The sequence below is a fragment of the Perna viridis genome, chromosome 2 (genome assembly GCF_037379345.1).
Source record: "Perna viridis isolate PV_CMFRI_1.1 ecotype Kerala chromosome 2, ASM3737934v1, whole genome shotgun sequence".
NCBI lineage: Eukaryota > Metazoa > Mollusca > Bivalvia > Mytilida > Mytilidae > Perna > Perna viridis.
The window spans coordinates 38,334,425-38,354,252 of record NC_142446.1 but is presented as its reverse complement, the minus strand read 5'-3'; the positions used below and the strand labels follow the sequence as shown (position 1 = coordinate 38,354,252).

At 32.4% G+C, this 19,828-nt stretch overlaps 1 protein-coding gene across 3 annotated transcripts in view; it reads left to right on the top strand.

Moving 5' to 3' along the window:
• Positions 1 to 19,828, top strand: part of LOC148624949 (uncharacterized) — a 189,631-nt gene that overhangs the window by 72,491 nt on the left and 97,312 nt on the right. For all 3 annotated transcript variants that reach the window (XM_088568099.1, XM_088568098.1, XM_088568097.1), the window contains exons 49-66: positions 3,725 to 3,834; positions 5,497 to 5,643; positions 6,536 to 6,693; positions 7,299 to 7,336; positions 7,798 to 7,895; positions 9,378 to 9,518; positions 10,649 to 10,692; positions 12,406 to 12,422; positions 13,002 to 13,111; positions 13,623 to 13,790; positions 15,003 to 15,172; positions 15,681 to 15,724; positions 16,321 to 16,442; positions 17,217 to 17,372; positions 17,881 to 17,921; positions 18,179 to 18,207; positions 18,559 to 18,662; positions 19,492 to 19,635. In XM_088568099.1, the coding sequence (XP_088424225.1) occupies positions 3,725 to 3,834; positions 5,497 to 5,643; positions 6,536 to 6,693; positions 7,299 to 7,336; positions 7,798 to 7,895; positions 9,378 to 9,518; positions 10,649 to 10,692; positions 12,406 to 12,422; positions 13,002 to 13,111; positions 13,623 to 13,790; positions 15,003 to 15,172; positions 15,681 to 15,724; positions 16,321 to 16,442; positions 17,217 to 17,372; positions 17,881 to 17,921; positions 18,179 to 18,207; positions 18,559 to 18,662; positions 19,492 to 19,635 (1,841 nt within the window). The remainder of the gene's footprint in view (positions 1 to 3,724; positions 3,835 to 5,496; positions 5,644 to 6,535; positions 6,694 to 7,298; positions 7,337 to 7,797; positions 7,896 to 9,377; positions 9,519 to 10,648; positions 10,693 to 12,405; positions 12,423 to 13,001; positions 13,112 to 13,622; positions 13,791 to 15,002; positions 15,173 to 15,680; positions 15,725 to 16,320; positions 16,443 to 17,216; positions 17,373 to 17,880; positions 17,922 to 18,178; positions 18,208 to 18,558; positions 18,663 to 19,491; positions 19,636 to 19,828) is intronic.

Sequence of the window (19,828 nt, the reverse complement as noted above, 5' to 3'; positions counted from 1 at the left end):
ATGAGTGTGTATATAACCATCATTCTTGCATGATGTTGTTCATTAACACAAAATAAGAATCATAAAACGGAGAAATGTAATAACTGAAGATAAAGGTGAAACATCTTAATTCATCAGAAAAAGAGACACAGTTGGATGCATGAAGCAAAAGTTCTTGTGTGAAAAGGAATCCATCATAACAGTAGTATGAGAAGGAATGGTGATGCCACTAAACAACCGACTTAACCGTTGTGCTTTCGTCTTGCAAGATCAAACCTTTTTGTAAAATGTCGTTGAACAAGACTTTAAAGAGTAATCAAGGGAACCAAGGTTATAGCGGTAATCAAAAGAATGCAATCCAGGGACAAAGACCAGACATGGAAAACAGACATACACAACAAAGAACATAAAGTAACTACAATCATACATACAAAGTAACAAAAGCAAATGAGCAACTCGGAGTCCACTGAAAACTGGGAGCATGGACCAGGTGCACCGATAGAGTAAGCGTCCTCTGCTTTTCTAAAAACACCCGCTGAGTTGCTCATAAAAAGTCAAGTCCTGGGTAGACAAACGAGGAAAGGAAAACTATGACCCGTTGAATAAATCAGTTTTCATGGTGCAGATGGATACACCATAACAATCCACGAGTTCATGATGACGACCATAAAACTTCTGTAGTGGTGACTTCAATCTTGTAGCAACATAACCCTGTTCCAGAAGCCTATTTGTTAGAGTTCTAGCGTGATACAAAAGTATGCGTAGTTTCGGCAAGATGTTGCCACAGATGAAAGGAAAGTTGACATTTCTGAATGAAAAGTCTTCACGTTTGTCGTAAAGTTTGGTCAGTAGTTTTCCTTTACCATCGATTTCTAAGTGTAGGTCAAGATATGAGGCTGACTTCACAGTGTCTGTAGTATCCTTTATCTCAAGTTCTTTTGGGTAGAAGCGATGTATCAAATCCCCAAAATTAGGATTGTTTAAAGATAATACGTCATCTATATAGCGGAAACTGAGATTGAAGGATCTAGCCAAATGATATTCTTTCTTTCTGATCAGATCAGCCAAAAAGTTAGCCTCATAAGAGTGAAGGAATAGGTCAGCAAGTAAAGGAGCACAATTTGTTCCCATTGGAATGCCGACCATTTGTTGAAAAACACATCCACCACACTGGACAAATATGTTGTTGATTAAAAATTCCAGCATTTTGTAAACATCTTTCTCTGTATATTTGGAAGATGATTTGGAATTATTTCTTACAAAGTACCACCCAAAATGCCTTACCGCCTTATGCAATTGCAAAAGGAAGGTGTTAAACGAGAGTGATTTTTCTGAAAAGAAAAAGGAGCAACACAGACGAACTGGTATTTGCAGAACTTGTTACCCATATAGTAGAATCTCATAGAGCAAATCCTGGTGATGTTGTCTTTAAACTTGCTGATCTTTGGTCATTGTATGAGAAAGGTTGCAAGATTTTTCCCCATCCTCAGTAGATATCAACTGAACTTGTTTGAAAAACAGATATGAAAGCTTACCACAAAGGGAGGGATGTAATACTTGTGTTTGAGAAGGATGTTGGTCAGGCGATGATCACTGCTAGCGTTTATACTAATGCTATGTATCTGGGAGAGGCAGCTGAGATCATGCGAAAGGATACAAGCCAACACAAGATACATTTCAATGGCACTTTCAACGAAGTACCCATGACTGAAACCATTCCAAATTCTGTTGTAGCACTAGTATCGATTGTTGAGCATGGCTCTGATATTGAGTCTGAAATTGAAAATGGAGTTTCTGATTCTGACCCAGCCATTTCTTAATTATTACTGTATAACTTTTATAAAGAGTCCTACCTTTTTTTATCCATATAAAGGCTGTGATAGTTTCTGCCTGTGTTGGGAAAGGCCAAAAAAGTCATGTTGGCAAGCCTGGAATGTCTTTTCTGGGGCAACGGAGGTGTTCCATTGATTGAGTCTCTAATTGACAAAATTAGTTCGGATTGTGTAAGTATTATTGAATCATTCATCTTAATGATGTAATACCACCACAAACAATTCTTTATCTTTTTGCATGAAAGCAAAAGCCCACCGTTCAAAGCTGACGGAGCATGTAAAAAGAGCTGTATTGCAAGCAGTCATACTTTGGGTCAGGCCTTGAATCGGATGATGGAATTACCGCCTCCAGATAGATGGGAATGGCAAAGACAAGACGATGTGCGGGTGCCATATTGGACTTTGTTGCCGCTGATTGCAGTATCATGCCAAGAATGACATTTCAGAATGACAAAAATGTGTTATGATACCTAAAATGACATTCTACACACACGCATATATATAAAGGGGGCTCAAAATCTGTATGAGCTCAGGTGTGTTAAATATGGTGAGCATATAGCGATTTAAATTGACCCACCCTGTAACAGGTTAACAAATCTTGTTCGACGAAAATGACCTATGCACAGAAGGCAAAACCTGTCGCGGATAAAGGACCATTTCAATTCCAAAGAGAATTTGAATGAAGAAATCGTCTTAAATTAACTGGACATAAGACCAAATCTTTGGTGAATGGAAGTTTGGTTTTGACTGACATGTCAAAAAGTGGCGGCCATCTTGAAAAATGGCGAAATCGAAGTTGCTCATGATTTCATTTGAAAGAGCATATATTGAGGAATATGTGTGCAAAATTGGTGCTTGTATCATAATTTGAAATATTATGTCAGGTTCCCGCCCCACTATATAGAATCAATAATTAAAGGGCCTGTGGCCAGATGACTGGGTTCTCTCCAATTGTCACAAAAAACAGTTTTTATTTAATTTCATATGCTAATAATGTATTGGTTTTGTTGTATTTTTGTTGCATGACAGTTTTTGACTTGTTCTTTCTATATATCATGTGGAGGGTGATTCTACACTTACTTGATAATTGACACAAAGTAGCTAAATGCTGTGGCAACTATACATTAAAGACAATACTGGTTTTGTATATGGGTTTTCTCTGTATAACATAATTAGTGATTTACCATCTAAAAATACAGTGAAGTTATGTCATAGACATTTTTGTAAATGTGACACACAGTAGATCCCTGTAAAAACATGCATTAATTGCAGGTGATAAACATATACTTAAAATCTATTTATAGTAGAATTTAGTTGTCAATATCCACTTCAAATGTAAGATGCTTTATTTGAACAAAATAATCTGACAGCATTTTTTTTTTTTTGAGGGGGGGGGGGGAATTTTCAGTATAGAAGGTACCGGTATGCATTTGCACTATTTTGTCTGTTTCTGTAGAATTCTTTGGCAGAACAATGCTAAAATGCATTTAATAGTCTCTGTAAGAATCAGGCAATTATTGATTGTTGCAACTAAAATTCCCCTTTCTTTTCTTTATGAAAGGAAACTAGAGTAATTTGATAATATAATAATAAAGTTTGAATTACATTTGACCCGTTAGCCCACTTTAATGCAAACATTTTACTCAAATGTCGCCTATAATGACTTAAAGCACCAAACTGACCTCTTTCTCATTCTCATACACACATGAGGCCCAAAAAGAGCTAAGTCTAAATAAATCCAATTGATATATTCATGCAATTCTTACAACAGCCAATTCAAGTTTTTAAAAAAAGTTCAAAATTTTTGAAGAGGATTTTCATGGGCTGATAATGGATGTTATATGACTGCTTTAACTTCTAACAAGGTATTACATTTGGATGTCTAGAATGATTTGTCTCATTTTGTCTTTTAGACTGGAACCCTGTTTGAGCAGCCCTCTTTGCCATCAGAATCCATTGTAGTCTGTGAACCTGGTAATACATGTCATCTCATCATGTATCATAAACCTAGTAATGGAACATGGTAAGCTTCTAGCTGTTTGTTTTATTTTTATTTATTTTTTTTTACCGTCTCAAACTTTGTTGGAATCCAGATGTCTGCCTACCTGTCTCATTTTTTGTTCGTGCAACTTATCTCATACTGAAGGGATTTGAATGTAATTATAGAGGGATGTTTAGCATCATATGTAGATATGCATGATGGAGTATAATTGTTGTCAGATATATCCATATGGGGACAGAGATGGGTCCAATTACTTTCAATGTAATTGATTAAATTACAATTACTTTGTCAAATGTATGATTGAATTAAATTAATGATTACAGCATTTCTGAAAGTAATTGATTAAATCAGTGATTACTTTGACAAGTAATTATGATTACATCTGATTACAATGAATTTGCAATTAACTATGAGTTAATTGAAAGGTTTGGAACATTTTGTTTATGTTATTTGTATTTTTCATAAGGCCTTAAATTCTTTGAATTTAACAGGTAATATTATTTTTTTTTAAAGTATAGTAGAACATCCATTTTTACCACTTAGATAAAATATATGCAAGTTCAATATAACAATGTGACTTTCACTTGAATTTTTAAGAACCATTGCACTTGATCATCATCAATCTTTGAACTATATTTGTATTATCCATAGATACCATTTGAGGCTTTAATATTTCCATGGTAATCATAATGTAATCATAAAGTAATCAATATTACAGGGTATTTTGAAATGTAATTGATTGAATTAAATTACATGTAGTCAGATCTTTGGTTGATTAATGATTACAATGATTACTGGAAGAAATGTAATCAATTACAGCTGATTAATGATTACAAATACAATTACCCAATCTCTGTATGTGGATAATCCGAACTTTTAATGTATCTTGTAAGTACAATTCCTCACTCATTGGATTTTAATGAAACTTCATAGAAAAGTGGGGCATCATATGTTGATGTACATGAAGGAATATAATTATTGTCAAATGACTCTTAAACAATATAATTTGACCTTAATTTAGTATTATTTGAATTTGGAATTATTTTTGATTTGAGAAAAAAGTAAAAATATATTTTAATAAAAATAAATCACAGAAACTCCATTTTATCATTGTTTTACCACAGACTGGCCATTGCCATTTATTTCACATGTTTTTATACCAAGCAATAACAAACAAATGGGAATTATATTCACTTGTGTAGTTAGTTTTGTAATTCTGTGTTTATTTGGTCATTTATATCCCTCACCAGTTTATAACTGCCTAGGTTGTCTCAGGGTAGCATTCTCACCTTGAGTTTGGGAGGTCATGAATTCAATCCCAGTTTGAATCAGACCAAAGACTTTTAAAAATGGTTGTTATAGCTTCTCTGCCAAGCACACAGTATTTGAAGGAATGTATTGACAACTGGTTGGCTCTTAGTCAGAATAATGTGTGTCCAAGTGGGTTGCATGCCTACCTATGGCTCTTAGTCAGAATAATGTGTCCAGGTGGGGTAGCATGCCTACCTGTGGGTTGTTGCTTCTGTGAACTAGCACAATAGTGTTCCAGCTCAGCATGATGGATAAGTATAATGCAAGGACTGTTCAGTTGGTCAATAGTTCTCATTCTGAAATGCATGAAATATTTGCCATAGTCTGTTAACCGTAATCAATCAATCAATCTCACCAGTTCATCTTCTACAGTAAACCAACAATTGGGACTTCAGTGCCAGGTGCTGCCCACTTGATAACACCCCCTACTCCTAATGCCAACAATTTGTGTGAAACAGACATAGTATACAAATCAGAAACTGGAATGAAAAGCCAAAAGATTTGTGTGAAAGCTGATAGGTAAGTTGCTAGTTCAATCCTGTGGTAGATTTCACAAAGCAATTGATTTTAGTTACCTTTGTGTCTGAGATTCAGGCATAATAAGTATAATTTGTGGCACATGAAGAAAAAAAAATTCAAAGATTTTGTTGCATTATCCTAGTATTTATGCCCCATTTCACCTCCAGTAATAACCCTCAAGGTGTTTGTTAAGTTTGCCTTTATAAGATAATAACATGTCAAATTTATGTAAAATATTCCATGGAAAAATGGCCGGAAATTTTCCTGAACATTGTCTGTATTGAAGAAGTAAAAAATGATCTACATCACAGATGCTTGAAATAAAAATCAAACTGCTTCTTGGTTGTATTGAGTATAAATAATATAGATGTATTGAGTATAAATGAGGCAATTAGACCAACTGAGAAAAATGATGTGCCACCCATTGCCTGATTCTTATACAGAATGGTACTTAAGTTCCTATAGAGCAATGAGACCTCAAAACTTACAATGGACTTCAGAATAGCAACTTTTTAAAACTGACTCCTGTTCCCAGTTTCATAAAGATTTTCCTGAAATCTTTCCTCAGTAATAGTGATGTTTTCTGAAATATAAAATGAGTTAAAATTAGAACAGACATATTTTCAGTGCTTTGTCACAGGTCTTGTCAAAGGCTGAAATATATCTTTACTTAAAATACTGCACTTGCTTTTCAAGCAATATATTGAAATATAAGTTCTCAGAACTGTTGACTTATGTTTAATTTTCCTAACAAAATATTCCATTCTGAACAAAACTGTGTTGAATTTGTCACAGGACAATAGATCTTAATGACAAGAAAATGGAAACTTTTTCTCAATACCAAATTTTTAAAGTACTGACAAGCAAATTTGTTTATCTCTTTTTTTCAAAGAGCTGATGGTGAGGTAAGATGTTACAGTGTTGACCCATCAATGAATGACACCCGACCTTGTGATACAGTTGACTGTCATCATGGTGTTTGTGTAGAGAAAGAGGAGATAACTCAGTGTAAATGTAAAATTGGATTCATGGGAGACAACTGCAATCAAGGTATATCTGGTGGTCATTGTTATGAACAAAAATCACATTTTAAATTAACAGGTAGATTCAGATATACCATTGATAGATCCAGGAGAAGGTGTTTTTGGGCTAGACTCCCCTTTTTATCATTTATTTTATGCATAATTTGAGCAAATTAGACCAACAAAAGCTTGGGGCTATTTTTTTTTTAATTTCTGAATTGCTCCATGTGTACAGAAATTGAGAATGTTTAATGCAGTTTTATTAAAAAAAAAATTACATGTCATGCTTAGAGTAAATGTGTTCAAATTTCTTATATAAACTCTACCTGAAAGCTTTGTAATACAATTACTACAATAGTAATCCTCCTTAGAAGTTATCATAATATGTTAATTTTTTTTTTCAGTCGATAATATAGATTAGGCAAATGTTTCAAAATTACCAAAAACCGTGATCATTTGTACCATGCACCAAACCAATAATACTAACATATACACCTCCAAAAATAAAAATCACTCAAGCAAGTGGAACTGAATGGAATGATGGAAAATATTTATACATTGTCAATAATATTTCCACTTCCCTACAGCTTGTGTAAGATCTTTGGTTATTGTAAAATGGCATTATGTTTGTAGAAACCAAGAACTTCCTCACGGGACATTCGGTTTATAAGGTATGATATAATATTTGTGTATATTGAATTATAAACTTTATGAAAAATTCAAATTTAGGTTAGATAAGATACATGGAAGATATTAAAAGTGCTAGAAACCTTAATATTGAGTATTCTTTGTTTGATATTATGTCATACAGTTTTGTTGATGTTGAAATTTTACATTGTAAATATAAAAGGTGTTGTATTAAAATTTCACTACCCTCTACTAAATGTGGTCAAGACTTGGTCTAAAATTGAAAACCTTATTCAAAGTTTGAACATTATCCAACAAAAGAATGTTATAGTAAAAGCAAAGATAAAAAAAAATAAATACAACGCACAGCAAATAAAGAAAACTGGTTAAAATCTTAGACTAAATGAGAATTTTTATTGACAATATTGGAGCTATTCTTAGCTGATAAGACAAATAATTTTTATGGTAATTTGTATAATTCTATTTTTAACATTTTAACTTGCAGACTGGTTTTGTGGATTCTGTTCTTCCGAAGAAGATAAAGTGTTATACTGGACAACCTTGTCGTGTTCCTCTAGTTGTTCATAATAATGGTACCCAAAGGTAATTAAAAAGACGATTTATTTTTAGGTTTAATGAATGAATGTCAAATATGGCAAACATATCAAATCAAGTTACTATAAATAGATTAATATTTGTGGTTGCTACAAATTTTCAGGATTCTGTCAAGCGAACTTATTTGCACTTATCACTGTGTGATTTCATACTGTAAAAAATTAGTATAATAGATAAATTGTTCTTCATGCTTGTATGTCCACTGCAAAAAATGGTGAAAATTAGTATAAATAAATACATTTACAGTAATTATTTTCATCATCTCAACATTGAAATTTAAATTTAGCAGATTGATATTTAGCAGTTCTCTTGTTTGTGTAACATTGTCAATGGAGTTGATATCATAATTATCTACCCACCAAAGAATTGGTAAAAAGAACAAATTATAGCAAGCACCTCAATGCTGTGTGAGCTCTACAGTTATTACATGTATCATAATTTCCATAAGGTTCCCCAACATACCAACAATCCCAAGATGTCCCAAAGTAACAAAAAAACTGTTTTGCAAAGAAAATTTTACATTTTCTTTTGCCAAACAAATAAAAATATTTGATTAAAGATCACTTCTCAGTACTGATCTAACGTATGAAGAAAATATACTTTCTTTTTATACTGTCTTGATATTTATTAATAGGTCAAAAAGATTTCTGACCTAATATTATGGAGGTAAAATCAGTGTCACACAAGAACAGTGCATCCATCTGTCCACTCTATGTTTCTCTTCAGTTTTGTACATATATTTCTGAAACTTTGGTGTTTTTTCTTTTTGTCTCTCTCATTGTACTGTTGTTTTTCTTTTCTTTTTTTTCTTCATTGTCTTGTAAAATCTAATTCAAAATTGTTTTTTTAATATTCATAATGATTTAATGCATGCCCTCAATGTTCTAATTTATGTATTGTATATTATTGTTTGGAGAAGACTTCATAAGGTGGTAAAACTTGTGCCCTATCCCTTTTGTTAACAAATAAGTTGTAAACTAAACTAAGCAAAAATAATTAAATCTTTTCAGATAGTCTTGAAGTCTTTTCTATTTTGTTTCTAATTAAGGTAAAACAAATTTATATGCATTTAAAAAGTACATACATATCTTTCTCCGTTATTCAATTCCACTGGCTGTTTAAGAACCTAGCCCGACTCGGAAATAAATATAGCTTTAACTGTATTATTCTATTCGAAGCATAGCTTGTCTACAATTGGAAAGGCATTCATTATCTTCTTGAATTAGATGGTCAGATGCATAAAACATCTTTTATGTGCATTTGTTCATGTCATTGGTTTTGTGTAAAATTTTCAAGTCTTCCATGTAGAACTGATATTGTTCCATAATGTACAAATAAAAAAAAAAGGAATTGCTGGAGATGTTTGTGAGGATAAAACAAAACTTCCAGTATGGTGAAAACTCACGGTGCTTGCTTTTATAGGCAATGCTTACTCCATATATGTTAATATTTTTTCTTTGTATGCTTCAGCATAACCATCACTGATGAAAAAACACACAAAACAGAGACTATATCACCTACATCTGGTAATGGTACGTCAGTGGCGATAATTGAAACAACAAATACAGTTGCAGAGACCAAAGAGACCTGTCTAGTTATGGAACAAGCTGGGTAATGAAATTGATATTTTTTTCTAGAAAAAGTGAAGTGTTAAGTTATATGAGTTTTTTTTAATATACATGTATAGACTCAAAATAGTTGATGCATTTATTTTTTTTTTTTTTAGCTATCTAGAGATTTTTTAAACTACTATCAACATGTATATTCATGCAGTAACCTTATATTCACCATTTATTTGTGTGGTGAACAGATAAGCATTAAACAAATAGAACTTTATTATTTTTCAACCTCTTGAAATGCTAATCAATTTTCAGATTCATAAAATTAATGTTAGCAAAGATGTTCATTTGACAGAGTTTACAGTGAATATTCCTCAATATGTGACTCATCATTAAGAAAAAGGAACAAATATTGCTGAATTCACATTGATTGGTTACTATAGTTCTGTGTAAGGCCAAAAACATGTTCTTGTTAATTCTTGTGCAAGTTTTGAAGTTTAAAAATATCATTAGTGTGTATTAGTACCATTTCACTGATATTTTCATGCTTATTTGACCACTGCTGAAATATCAATTACATGGTATACCAAAATAGTGTCACATGAAAAAGTAAATATTGATCCACATAGTGCAGAAGTAGGGATGCAGTATCATCAACATTCATATATATATGTGAAACATCTGTGATGTAAAAACATAGCTGTGCATTATTAAGTGTCAGTATCTGTAAGAATCAGGCAATGGGTGAAACACAGTCTTTTCAAATAGAGAAAGTATCCTTGTGTGATATTACATTGTTAGTTTGGTGGGGTTTTGACATGCATGTTTCTGATTTTTCCCATTTTGCCTGTTTCTTACAAACACTTACACTTAACTAAGTCAAATGTTTTTTTAGAGAACATATAGCGCTTTGGCTGCTCTGAAATATGGATCTCTCGAAATCGTTTGGTTGGAAGTAACTTATATAGGAATTGAAGTATGCAGTTAGGAAATGATTGTTAGAACATTTAACACAGCGTGTGTTATAGGAAGTCTCCCATATTCCCAATGGTCTAAACATCTGTTATATAACAACATAGTGGTGCATTATAAACTAAGTCAGATGTCTTTTTTCAGATCATATAGCTCTGTCCCTCATAGACAAAACCTAAAATCATATTATATTCATCTTTCTTTTTGTAGAAGCCAGAAAGATAAATTATGTTACAGTGTTGAATATATATCAGGTCTGTATACTATACTTAGAAAGGCATCTGTCAAATCATATCATTTCTTTTATCATGGTGTTTCAGTTTACTTAAAGCTAATGTACTACTTCAGTTATACATCTGAGTTACATAGACTGGACAATATATTTTGCTTCAGTCACTTTCCATAAAATCTGAATGTTGGATCAGCGCATGTGAGAATAAATAGGTGTACGGTATCTTGAATAATAAGTAAATTTTCACAGGTGAGTGGTTAAGCAATAATAAAGTTGACTCGTCATCCTTTATTTATCCCCATTTTGAAAGTGGGAAATATATAGTTTTCATGCTGTTCGTCCATTCATAATCGGCAACTCTGAAACTGTTGAATGAAACTTTCATAGATTATTTATTACTCAATGCCATTGTGCACCTTCTATTTTGTTTTTTCCATGGTTTCTAGGGAAGGGAGCTTGGGTATCACCAAATGAGCTTTGTTCACATTTTTTCTATTTTTTATTACACATGGTATGGTCCAATATTTTCAACTCTCTATACTCGGCGTCACATAAATAACATACCGTTAAAATTTGAATATAAATAGTTTCTACGACTTTATTGACACCTACCGTCGTTTAAATTGTCTTAAATGACTTGCTCATTCATTTAGCCAAACGGCTTCTCCCTAAACAATGAATCGTTAAATTCCGGTCAGATTTTAATTCTAGGTGCCAATATTTACATTGTAAAAAGTCGGCCATGTTTACAGTGATCGGGTTGCTAGGAGATTTTGTTTACGTTTAAATGGTTTGTCCAAAAACCGAAGAACCCAGAATGCACTTCGGCGTTATTTCGGATATCTCAGATTTACGCGAACAACGTACAATACCGAGAAGTTGATCAAGCAGACGATTGTCACCGGAGTTCGACGGGAACTTATGAACTTCGTTTGTAAACAAATCGTCCCGTAGAAACCAACATGGTGGATGTTAGTATGGGATTTTGCCGTAAGGATTTGTTACGCATGATTTAAGCTAATAAGCGACTTGTTTAGGGAGAAGCCGTTTGGCTAAACGAATGAGCAAGTCATTTAAGACAATTTAAACGATGGTAGGTGTCAATAAAGTCATAGAAAATATTTTTATTCAATTTTTAACAGTATGTTATTTATGTGACGCCGAGTATAGATATACTTATTATACAATTTGAATGACTCAGTTGAATTTCTGAAATGATACAATAGCAACAGGTAAACCAAAACACCTGTGGTCAACTCACAGCTATATGTATTTATTCAAATTATGAGTTTTAAAAAAAATATCCTTATATCAAATATAGAATTAAGGTTTTGTCAAAATGTTAAATGTTAATTACTATATATACTTCTACAACATTGAGTCATCTTCTGGTCTTGTTTTTATGATAAAAATGCTACATGGTGCAGAATGCATGGAATATTAATCAAATACACAAAATGCCATCAAATAACCTCATTTTTAATGACTGTATGAAATTTAAGTTATTTTTGTCATTGATGAAGGTTAAACCTGAAACATGCTTTCATATGCTTCATTCCTATTATTTATTACTTGTGTATTGAGACTAGTTAGTATTGGACTTTCTTCCTTTTGTCAACTTTTCTTACTTTGTACCTGATTAAATTTGACATTTCATTTGTATCTAGTATACTTGTTTATTTGTTAGCTGGTTAAGCAGTGCAATTTTATTCTACAACTCATATCTTTTTTACAGGAACCCCACCTAATCAGGTAATGAAATTAGATTTTGTAATTTTTACTGAGAGAGAATTTCCCTGTAATCTAGAAATATAATACCATTGTTTCTGATTATGTTTTTTAAAATGATGATAGTGATAAAAATCTCAAAATAATTCAGTTTTGACCTAATATTGGGTTATATTCACAACGAATAAAATTATTTCCAGGATGATGGAATTATGAAGGTTCTGTGGTCTGAAATTGGATTTTTGATGTGAAAAATGTTTGCACAAAATTAGATGAAAATTGCATAGATTCATGCTTCAGTGACCTTGTAGATACCTTGACTTTGATGTCAATAAGGTCAAAGGTCAATGGCATCATTTCCAAAAATATATAAGCAATTTCAGATACTTTGATTACCGCTTTTTACATTGCTTTAAGTCATTTGTAGGTTTTGTAGAACTTGCTCATAAGCATTAATTTTTGAATAGTCTAAATGGAAAAAGGGAAAAAATAGTCTAAATTGAGAAAGGGAAAACAGAAAAAAACTTTGGTTTGTTTTAAATATTATTAACACATGTCAATTTGGTGAAAAAATGTCCCAAAATGCTTTTGTTCATCAAACAGACTGATCCTAAGTTTATGGACCCATCATTGAAGCCACGGTCTAAGATCTCCTGTGAGGCTGGTGTGACCTGCCATCTGATAGTAGAGAGCTCTAAAGAAGGCGGAAAATGGTATGCATATCTGACAGTCTGTTCGTTAAAATTTAACATTGTTTAAATGATAATACTTAAAGAATCTTGTAGGTTCTAAGTGAGAAACAATGTCCTATGTCAAGATTTTATTATTAGTAACCTGTTCATTGAAAATTGCCATGCATATTTTTTCTTGTATGGAAAAATTCATTGCTTTTGCCGAAATTCAAAGCTGTATATAAATGTTGCTAAACAAAGGATTTTTACATTTTTAGGTGTAGGGTATTTTTACAAGTATAATACAACCTGTCTAAACCAAAGGCTGTATAATCTGAAACCAGACACTTTTTTAAAGTCCTATTGTATCAATTTAAATGTATCTTGAACCATTATAAACCCAACACCTGCTTTAACCAAATCAAAGTCCAAAAGGGGTTCAGTTTGGACAGGTTTCCAACTTTTGGAAAAAAAATACTTGTGTTTGTTAATGTGGATTTTAATTGGAATTATTTTTTCCTGACTTATTTTTTCTTTATATTTTAATATACAGCCCAAAGATAATCAATTCAGAACCTAACTCACCAGATGATAGGATAGGAGATATGTTTGTATTTAATCCAGAACCTCAGTCTTCAGGGACATGTAGAACAGATGTAGCAATCAAACCTAGCCTGTCAGAACTAGGACAGAAGGAAATATGTGTAACCATTCCTAAAAGGTTGGCATTGAATATGATTGTACTTATGCACTATCTTATAATTTACAACTCCTTTAAAACTGCTAAATGGAATTAGATTAAACTTTCACACATTCTTTATCACATGATGACATTATGCACTTCCTATTTTGTTTTTATACATTCATCTTTTAAGACGGGGTGTATTATGGTACACTGGTGTCCATCCTTATCTCTATTGTTCACATTTTGCTTCATAACTCAAAATGCTGTCACCAATTTTGTGAAACTTGAGTCAATTGTTTCTTTTGATTAATGGGAGCTCCCTTTTGTTTTTTTTTCTGTTTTCGGACTATAACTCAATAAGAAATTTGTAAAGGTAAATAAAATAGACAAAATTGGGAAAATTTATAGATAAGAAGGCTTGACCTATTTTAATTACTAAATCTTTTGGTGAGTTCATTCATCTCATGCTGCAGTTGATCATTAAGGTTACAGACCACCAATTCAACCAATGAGCATTTGGAATGTACGCAAAAATAGTCCTACGCAGAAATTACCCCTGTTCCTCATAGTGCTGTGAAAAAAGTTCTCATCTTATTTTAAAAATTTAAACAGTTTCTGAAAGGAAAAACATTTCTGTACATTTTATAGGTGCATTTTGCTTCTTGTGATGTGAAGCCTAATCTCCATAATGATTTTTAAATATACCCCTATCTTGTGAAAACACTGGGATTTCCCATGCTATTTATAGACCCTTCACTTCCGGTGACCAGTACTGCACTGCAAGTCTGCTAACCCCACATGCCATTCTGAGGATTGTGAGCTGACATATGTAGAATCATGCTGATATATAGTCATCTGCAGGTTAAAGTTGAGGTAAAGTCCAGAGAAGCCATTCAATATTGTGAAATTAGCATAGAAGCCTATGGGAAGTGGAATTTGTGGTTTTTAGCCTTAAGTGGTCCATTTTCATGGATATTCCCCCTTTTCTTATTATGTATGATAAATTTCACATTGCTCTATTAATGATCAGTCATTCAGCCCTTCATCATTAAAGCCATCTTATGCTTGATCTCTTAAAGACTTGTAAAGTTATAAGTTGTTTTAAGTAATGACTTTAAAATGCCATTTTCTTACATGATGTTATCACATTATGACGTTTTGTGAAATCAGCTATGAAGGTTTATCTGTGTGATGAAGTTTGATTTTTAACATGAACAATGAACACCATTTGCTTGTTTCTGATTTAAGCAGTAACAGTTCTGATGCTACTAGATGTTATCAGTTGGAGGTGAAGAAAGGGGATGCCTGTAAAACAATTACATGTCAGAATGGTGGAAAATGTGATGTTGTAAATGAGGATGAGGGTATAGGTGTTTGTATCTGTCCACTAGGATTCTCTGGTGATAAATGTCAAAATGGTCAGTATTGATTTATTTTGGACAGTTTTCACATTCAGTTTACTTTTGTGTTGCTAGAGTATACGGGGGCAACTGTTTTGCTCTACCTTTGTCTAATATTGTTTTGGGGCCTACCCTGTGGTGTGAGGGTTTCCTCATTATTCATTGAAGACCCATGGGTGGCCTTGAGCTGATATTTTTCATCTCAGTGGGGTTGTTGTCTCTTTGACGGATTCACTATATTGATTCTCATTATATTTTGGTCTGTCTGTATAAGTCTGCCTGAATTTTGTGGTTATAGATATCAAATCAGTGACTTAGTTCATGTATACGTAGTTCTGTAATAATTGTTTTGTTTGAAATGAAAGTACCGGTAAAGCAATGTCTGCATTCCTAGGTTGTTTTGTTTGTATGCTTATACATATAGATCTGGTGATAAAAATCATTATAATTTAATCATCATCTAATTATGGAGCTTTTTTTTATTTGTTTCGTTTTCCTTATTTAATGTAATTTTTCCATTTTGCAGTTAAAGAAGAATCAGTTACCCCATTTAATGAAAAGGAAATTCAGGTATAAACAATAAGTTATCAAAAATGTTAGAATGTTACTTTTCAAATTTTTGATAGAATTAGGTATTTAATCAATGGGATAAGGATTTTATCATCTTCAATCCTGACAGAATGATTTGTCAAAATGTTTCTTTCTTTTTCTCATGCAATTTTTTTCTCAACCATATACTGTTAATTATCCCTTGGCTAGCTAAGCTGGAAAAGTGTATACCTTGTTGTGATTCAACTGTCATCAATTAAAAACAATCTTTAATTGATATCTGTTCAAGGATATCCATCATACAAATGCAAACTGTGTCTTCATAAAAAAATCTTTAACCTTATTTAAATTTAAGGTCAAAGGTCAAGGTTACATTTTCAGATTTGGTGAACGGATACCCTATTTTGCCTTGGTATTGTTTTGTTTGGTTCATATTAGGATGATTTTCTAAAGTGTTAACTGTGCAGAAATGTATTTGTTTAATTTACTTAAACAGTCACATTCTATTTAGTTCTGTTTGAAAACAAATGCAGTCATGGGAATCTGATCTGCAGAAGAGGTCATTCAGTTGGACAAGTTCATATAAATTTGAGCCATTAGTTGATTTCTGGTTTCAGAACCCAGATAAGCAGAAAGGAACACCCAAGTTTACTGGAACAGCCTTGCCAGAAACTATTACCTGTATCAAAGACCAACCATGTACACTTCCCCTCAGGGTCACTGATCCACAGGGAACTAAGTAAGTGTCATAATTATTCATAACTAAGTACTAATAGAGCCTTATTTTATACCCTCCCTTGCAACAAAGTTTTTGGGGTATATACTTTTATATTTTTTTATTTAATAACACATTCCATTTATACATCAGTATGTTCTTTTTTTTATAATTGATGAAGGGATTCTAATAATTTTTTTTTTTTTTTGGGGGGGGGGGGGGCGGGTGTAGTGATTGTCATGTTGTATGATCATTACACTGGGTTTCCTGACCAAACATGTTTGAAAGAATCACAACTATCTTTTTATGTTGTGGATCATAAAATTTTGATCTAAAGTGCATTTATGTTGTATTTGACATTTACCATTCATAATTTATGGCTGTTGTTCTCTTCAAGAAATCAAAACCTTGGTACAGTGAAACCTGTCTCAATCAAACACATTTTGGTCTTTGAAATTTTGTTTGGTTTAGGCAGGTGTTTGTTTTACTAGGGTTCAAATTACATAAAAATTTATGTAAAGGGACTTTAAAAAGTGTCTGGTCTGGACAGGTGTTTGGATTATTCAGGGTTCAGTTCAGACAGGTTTCACTGTTTCTATAATCAACATATAAAATATTTATTTCTCTTGGTTAATAGAATTTTAGAAGAATAATCCTTTAAAAACAAACTATTTTGTTGTTAAAGTGATCTTAACAAATAGTATGCATCCCAATGTTGTGCACTTCAAAGCTTTAAGACAACTAGTTAAATTTACAGATATTTGATAGAAGACATCTATGTATTCTTTCCATTTTTAGGCCCAGTGTAGGCTTTGGTGAGGTAGATCCTGGAATCATTACATCCCCACCAACAGTTACATCCTTGGGAAACAAAACCTTTACTGCTAATGTAGAGGTCATTCCTACAAACCTTGGGAAAAGGAGAGTTTGTGTACAGACTAAGAATACTGAAGGGTAAATAGTTACTTAGTTGTCAGATTTATAACGTTTCCTTACCTTTAATATGAGCTTAAATGTCAACATTTTATAATAAATAGAAATGGTATATCATCTTGCTGATAAGTAAATATGTTCCTAAAGATTTCAAAATTAGATTCAAGGAATATTTTTGGGGGCATTTTTATACAACCGCTTATATAATTAATATGGGTGATTGAAACAAACAATTTGTTACCACTTGACTTTCCAAGACTGCCTAACTGTCAAAAGTGTGTATTCAATCCACTTTTCTAAGCATTGTAAAAATATAGATCATTTGTCCATATTGGTTTCCAATTTACATGGTTCAGTGGGCTGTGGTCATATCATGCTGCACTTGGCAAAGCTCTTTATTATATAATAATTTCTGGTAATGATGTGGAAAACCTCAACATTTAAATAAGAAATCAGAAGACTTCCATCTTCTTATCTGTGTGATGTAGAATAAATCTGGAAGTTCTAAATTTGATTTTTTATTTTTTAGGACAAACATGGATGAAGTTTGCTACACAATAAAAACAACTGGTATGCTTGGCAACAGACATTATAGTATCAAGTCAAAAGTTTTTTCTATTTGCCTGCTAATTATTTTTACTAATTATTGGAATAAAGAAGCTTCCTAATGGATTTTATTTTTGTTATTAGTAAAAAATAAAAACTCTTTTTTAATGTATGAAATTCATTTTCACATCTTCTAAGTTGTAACTTAGATAAGATTGATGGAATGAATTTTTAACAGAAGTTCTCCCTTGAATACCATACCATTGTAACTATATTTGCAGGTAAAGATCCAAACAGTTCTCCTGAAACAGTATGTATATATATTAGGCATTTCAGCACAATTTTGTCAATTAATTATTAGTTGGTATTGTCTGATCTTATTTACTCTCAAGACAGCATTAAGCTATAGTTACCAGTTTGTGGTGGCTCTCTCAAGAGTCATTACTGAAGTTAGTATTAACTATTTACATCAAAGATTAAAACTGTTTAGTGATGTGATGACTTGTAATCAAATTCTACTGCACATTTTTAGTTGAAATACAACTTAGATTTAGACAAACTCACTGGTTTATCTTTGCAATAGTACCATTTGTAATTTGCTGTCATTCATATTATAACATATAAACATTTATACTGTAATAATATTTTAATTATATTTTAGCCAAAGATGCTTCCCCCTACATTAGGAGAGAACTCAGTGGTAATATGTCAACCTGGTCATACCTGTCATATACCAATGACGTATGAAAAAACTGGTGCTCAATGGTATGTATTAATAGAAAGTAAAATGGACATGTGAGGAACAAACTTATGAGGCAGCAGTAAATGTCTGATGAAAAAACAAGACTAACTCTGATCAATTTAGTAAAGGTTCACCTAAGAATCATGCAGAATGTGATATGTCCATTTTACCGATTGGATGTTTGGCCGGGTTGCACTCCTGCAAATCGGCTTATAGAGTGCTAAAGTCGGATGAGCCACTAGGTAGGGGAAATATTTATGTAACATTTTTCTCAGCAACTATAAATCACAGTCACTAGATACTTAGTACACTTCTTTAGTATTGGGTTCCATATGGTGGGATGCAATTTCAGGTTTGTCACGCTTCAACTTCCTGTTTAAGGCAACATGGCCATTTCTGTCTTAGATTAGATGATTCTTAGATTAATCTGTACTTGTATTGGAAAATGTCTTTGGTGTTTCATTTATATAAAATACACATAATAATATCATAAAAAAGTTTTTGTTCAAATACTACACTAGCTTTGAAAGAAATTCCTTCTTGTTTATTTAAACATTTTTAGGTTTATAAAATTAGAAGATTCTTAATGAAGATATTTTACTGTAAACATATTGATTTTCTCAGTTGCTCGTTTTTGTGGATTCTGTATAGTGAGCATATTTGCGGGTATCAATTTTTGTGGCATAAAAAGAAATGTTTAATAATATATATTGTTAAAAGTAAATTTCGCAGGTATTTTTTTTTGTTTTCCCTCCACCGCGAAAGTGGTGAAAATTATAACACTGCAAAATGAGTACGTTTACAGTATCTTCTTTACAGTTGTCATAATTTTGAAATCATAACCTGTTTTAGTGTTAAGTTAGGTGAGACAACAGATGTACCAGGTGTACATGTATTCCAAGACAGTTCCTCAACAGGCACTGGTTGTACTGTAGATGTTGGATTCACACCCAGTCCAGATGGTGGAGGGACAAGACAACTGTGTTTCCAACCAAAGTGTGTAGCTGAATTCGTTTAAATTTTATTGAATTATTAGATATGGGTGTAATGACTATTTAAAATGTATTTGGTATAAAAATAATGTGGATGTTTTTTATACATGAAAGCAGATATATATTCTTTGTTAAGCTTTTAATAGGTCATATTGTCAGAACTGAAATATTAGAACAAATAACACCACAATCCAACA